The 1,923-nt window shown below is 64.8% G+C and overlaps 1 protein-coding gene across 1 annotated transcript in view; it reads left to right on the forward strand.

Annotated features, from left to right (window-relative positions):
- The window catches only part of CPZ (carboxypeptidase Z), a 14,031-nt gene extending 13,215 nt beyond the window's left edge, over positions 1-816 (forward strand). The window contains exons 7-8 of the mRNA XM_040488918.1: positions 41-140; positions 348-816. Of these exons, the coding sequence (XP_040344852.1) occupies positions 41-140; positions 348-715 (468 nt within the window). The 3' untranslated portion in view covers positions 716-816. The remainder of the gene's footprint in view (positions 1-40; positions 141-347) is intronic.
- Positions 817-1,923: the final 1,107 nt, after the last annotated feature.

Below are 1,923 nucleotides of genomic sequence, written 5' to 3' on the forward strand. Positions count from 1 at the left end.
CCCCCCCCCCCCCCCCCCCCCCCCCCCCCCGTCTCTTCAGGTGCACCGGGGCATCAAAGGTGTGGTGATGGACAAGTTTGGCAAGCCGGTCAAAAACGCCCGGATTTTAGTCAAGGGCATCCGCCACGACATCACCACAGGTGAGCACCCTCCCGGGACCTGCGTCGCGGCGGCTCCGGGACGCGCTCAGAGGGAGCAGACGGGAGGGGTGCTCCACCCCAGTGCAGAGGCAGGTGCAAATCCGGGGTCTGCTTGAGGCCGATGCCCCTGGGACCCCCGGCGCTGGTCACCTCGAGCCCGAATCTGAACCCAGGTCGGAGAATCACTCGTGTCCTGTTTATCTGCAGCCCCAGACGGGGACTATTGGAGATTGCTGCCTCCGGGGTCCCACATCGTCATAGCTCAAGCCCCCGGCTACTCCAAGGTCATCAAGAAAGTCACCATCCCCGCCCGGATGAAGAGGGCTGGCCGCGTGGACTTCATTCTCCAGCCCCTGGGGACCGGACCCAAGAAGTTCCTCCTCGGGCCGCGGAGAAGCGGGTCTGCAGCCCGTGACCCGCTGGGAGGTGCCAGCCCGTACGGAGAGCCCCAGGAGCCCGGCCAGGAGCCCCTCGGGGCGCGGAGGCAGCCCTCGGCCGGCGGGAGCAAGCCCTGGTGGTGGTCCTACTTCACATCGATAAGCCAGCACAAACCCCGTTGGCTTCTCAAGTACTAGGGACCACGGCCCACCTCTGCCCGGGGCTCCGGGCTTTCGGTTCTGTCTTCTGGAGACACCCTGTAAAGCGCTTTCTGTTTTCTTAAAGCTGTTCCACTCACCTTCACCGTGACGAGAAGCCTTGTGTGAGAGGCACCTGCCGAGGGGAAGCAGGGGACCCGGCCGAGGGAGGGCCACCCTGGCCTCGTCCACCTCGATGGCCCCGGGGGCTGGTGCCCCTGCGGTCCCACAGGTGGCCAGGACTGGGGCTGGACCCTGAGGCCTTGGCGCGAGAAGGGCCCTCTCGTTACAGATGGGGATACGGACGCTGGGTGGGGGATGCGACCCGCCAAGGTCACGCGTGGGGCGGGTGGCGCGGGGCCAGCCAAGCGGGAGCGGACACGCTGGGCCCTGTGGCTGAGGCTTGCGTGTCCGGGAGCCTGTGGCGGTGGGATGCTAAGGACGAAGGTCAGGGGGGCCTGGCTGGGAGAAGTGGGTGTGGGCGGCAGGTGACCTCAAGGACAAGGCCAAGGCCGCAAGGGCCGGAGAGCTGGCAAGAGCCTCAGCATCACCCAAGGGTCACACTTGGCCTTGATGGGGCCTTGACCCCAGGAGGAAACGTCTCCCTTGGCCCCTTCCTCATCCTTAGGATGCTACCAACTCAGGTCCAGAGACAGCCCCCCACCCCAGGCCCCAGCCTTCCCCCAGGACCCCTCCTGGTCCGCCTCTCTGTTGCCCGGTGGGTGTGTGGGTCCTAGGATCTATCAGACAGGGCGGCATGAGACCGATCAGAGAATGCCAGCAAGGAGTGTGCCTGTCAGCTGGGGCTGTGGAACAAAACCCCACAGGCTGGGGCTCGAGCCTCAGAGGTTTGTCGTCTCCCAGTGCCGGCCGCCCGAGATCCAGGTGTGGACACGGGGTCGGTTCCGTCAGAGGCCACGAGGGAGCGATGCCTCCGGGCCTGTGTGCTCGGCTCGTAGCCAGCCGGCCTCTCCCTGTGCCTTCACGCCACCTTCTACACCTGTCTGCCTTTCTGTCCGGATTTCCTGTTTGTAGGGACACCAGTCACATTGGAGCAGGGCCACCCTAATGGCCTCATGTTCGTTTGACCACCTCTAGAAAGACCCCTTCTCCAAGTACAGTCACGTTCACAGATACCGGAGGTTAGGAATTCGCCACGTAACTGCCAGGAGAGCACAACCCTGCCCATAACAGAAGGATTGTCCGCA

Source organism: Herpailurus yagouaroundi, unplaced genomic scaffold, assembly GCF_014898765.1.
Source record: "Herpailurus yagouaroundi ecotype Mexico unplaced genomic scaffold, PumYag 28, whole genome shotgun sequence".
NCBI classification, from domain to species: Eukaryota; Metazoa; Chordata; class Mammalia; order Carnivora; family Felidae; genus Herpailurus; species Herpailurus yagouaroundi.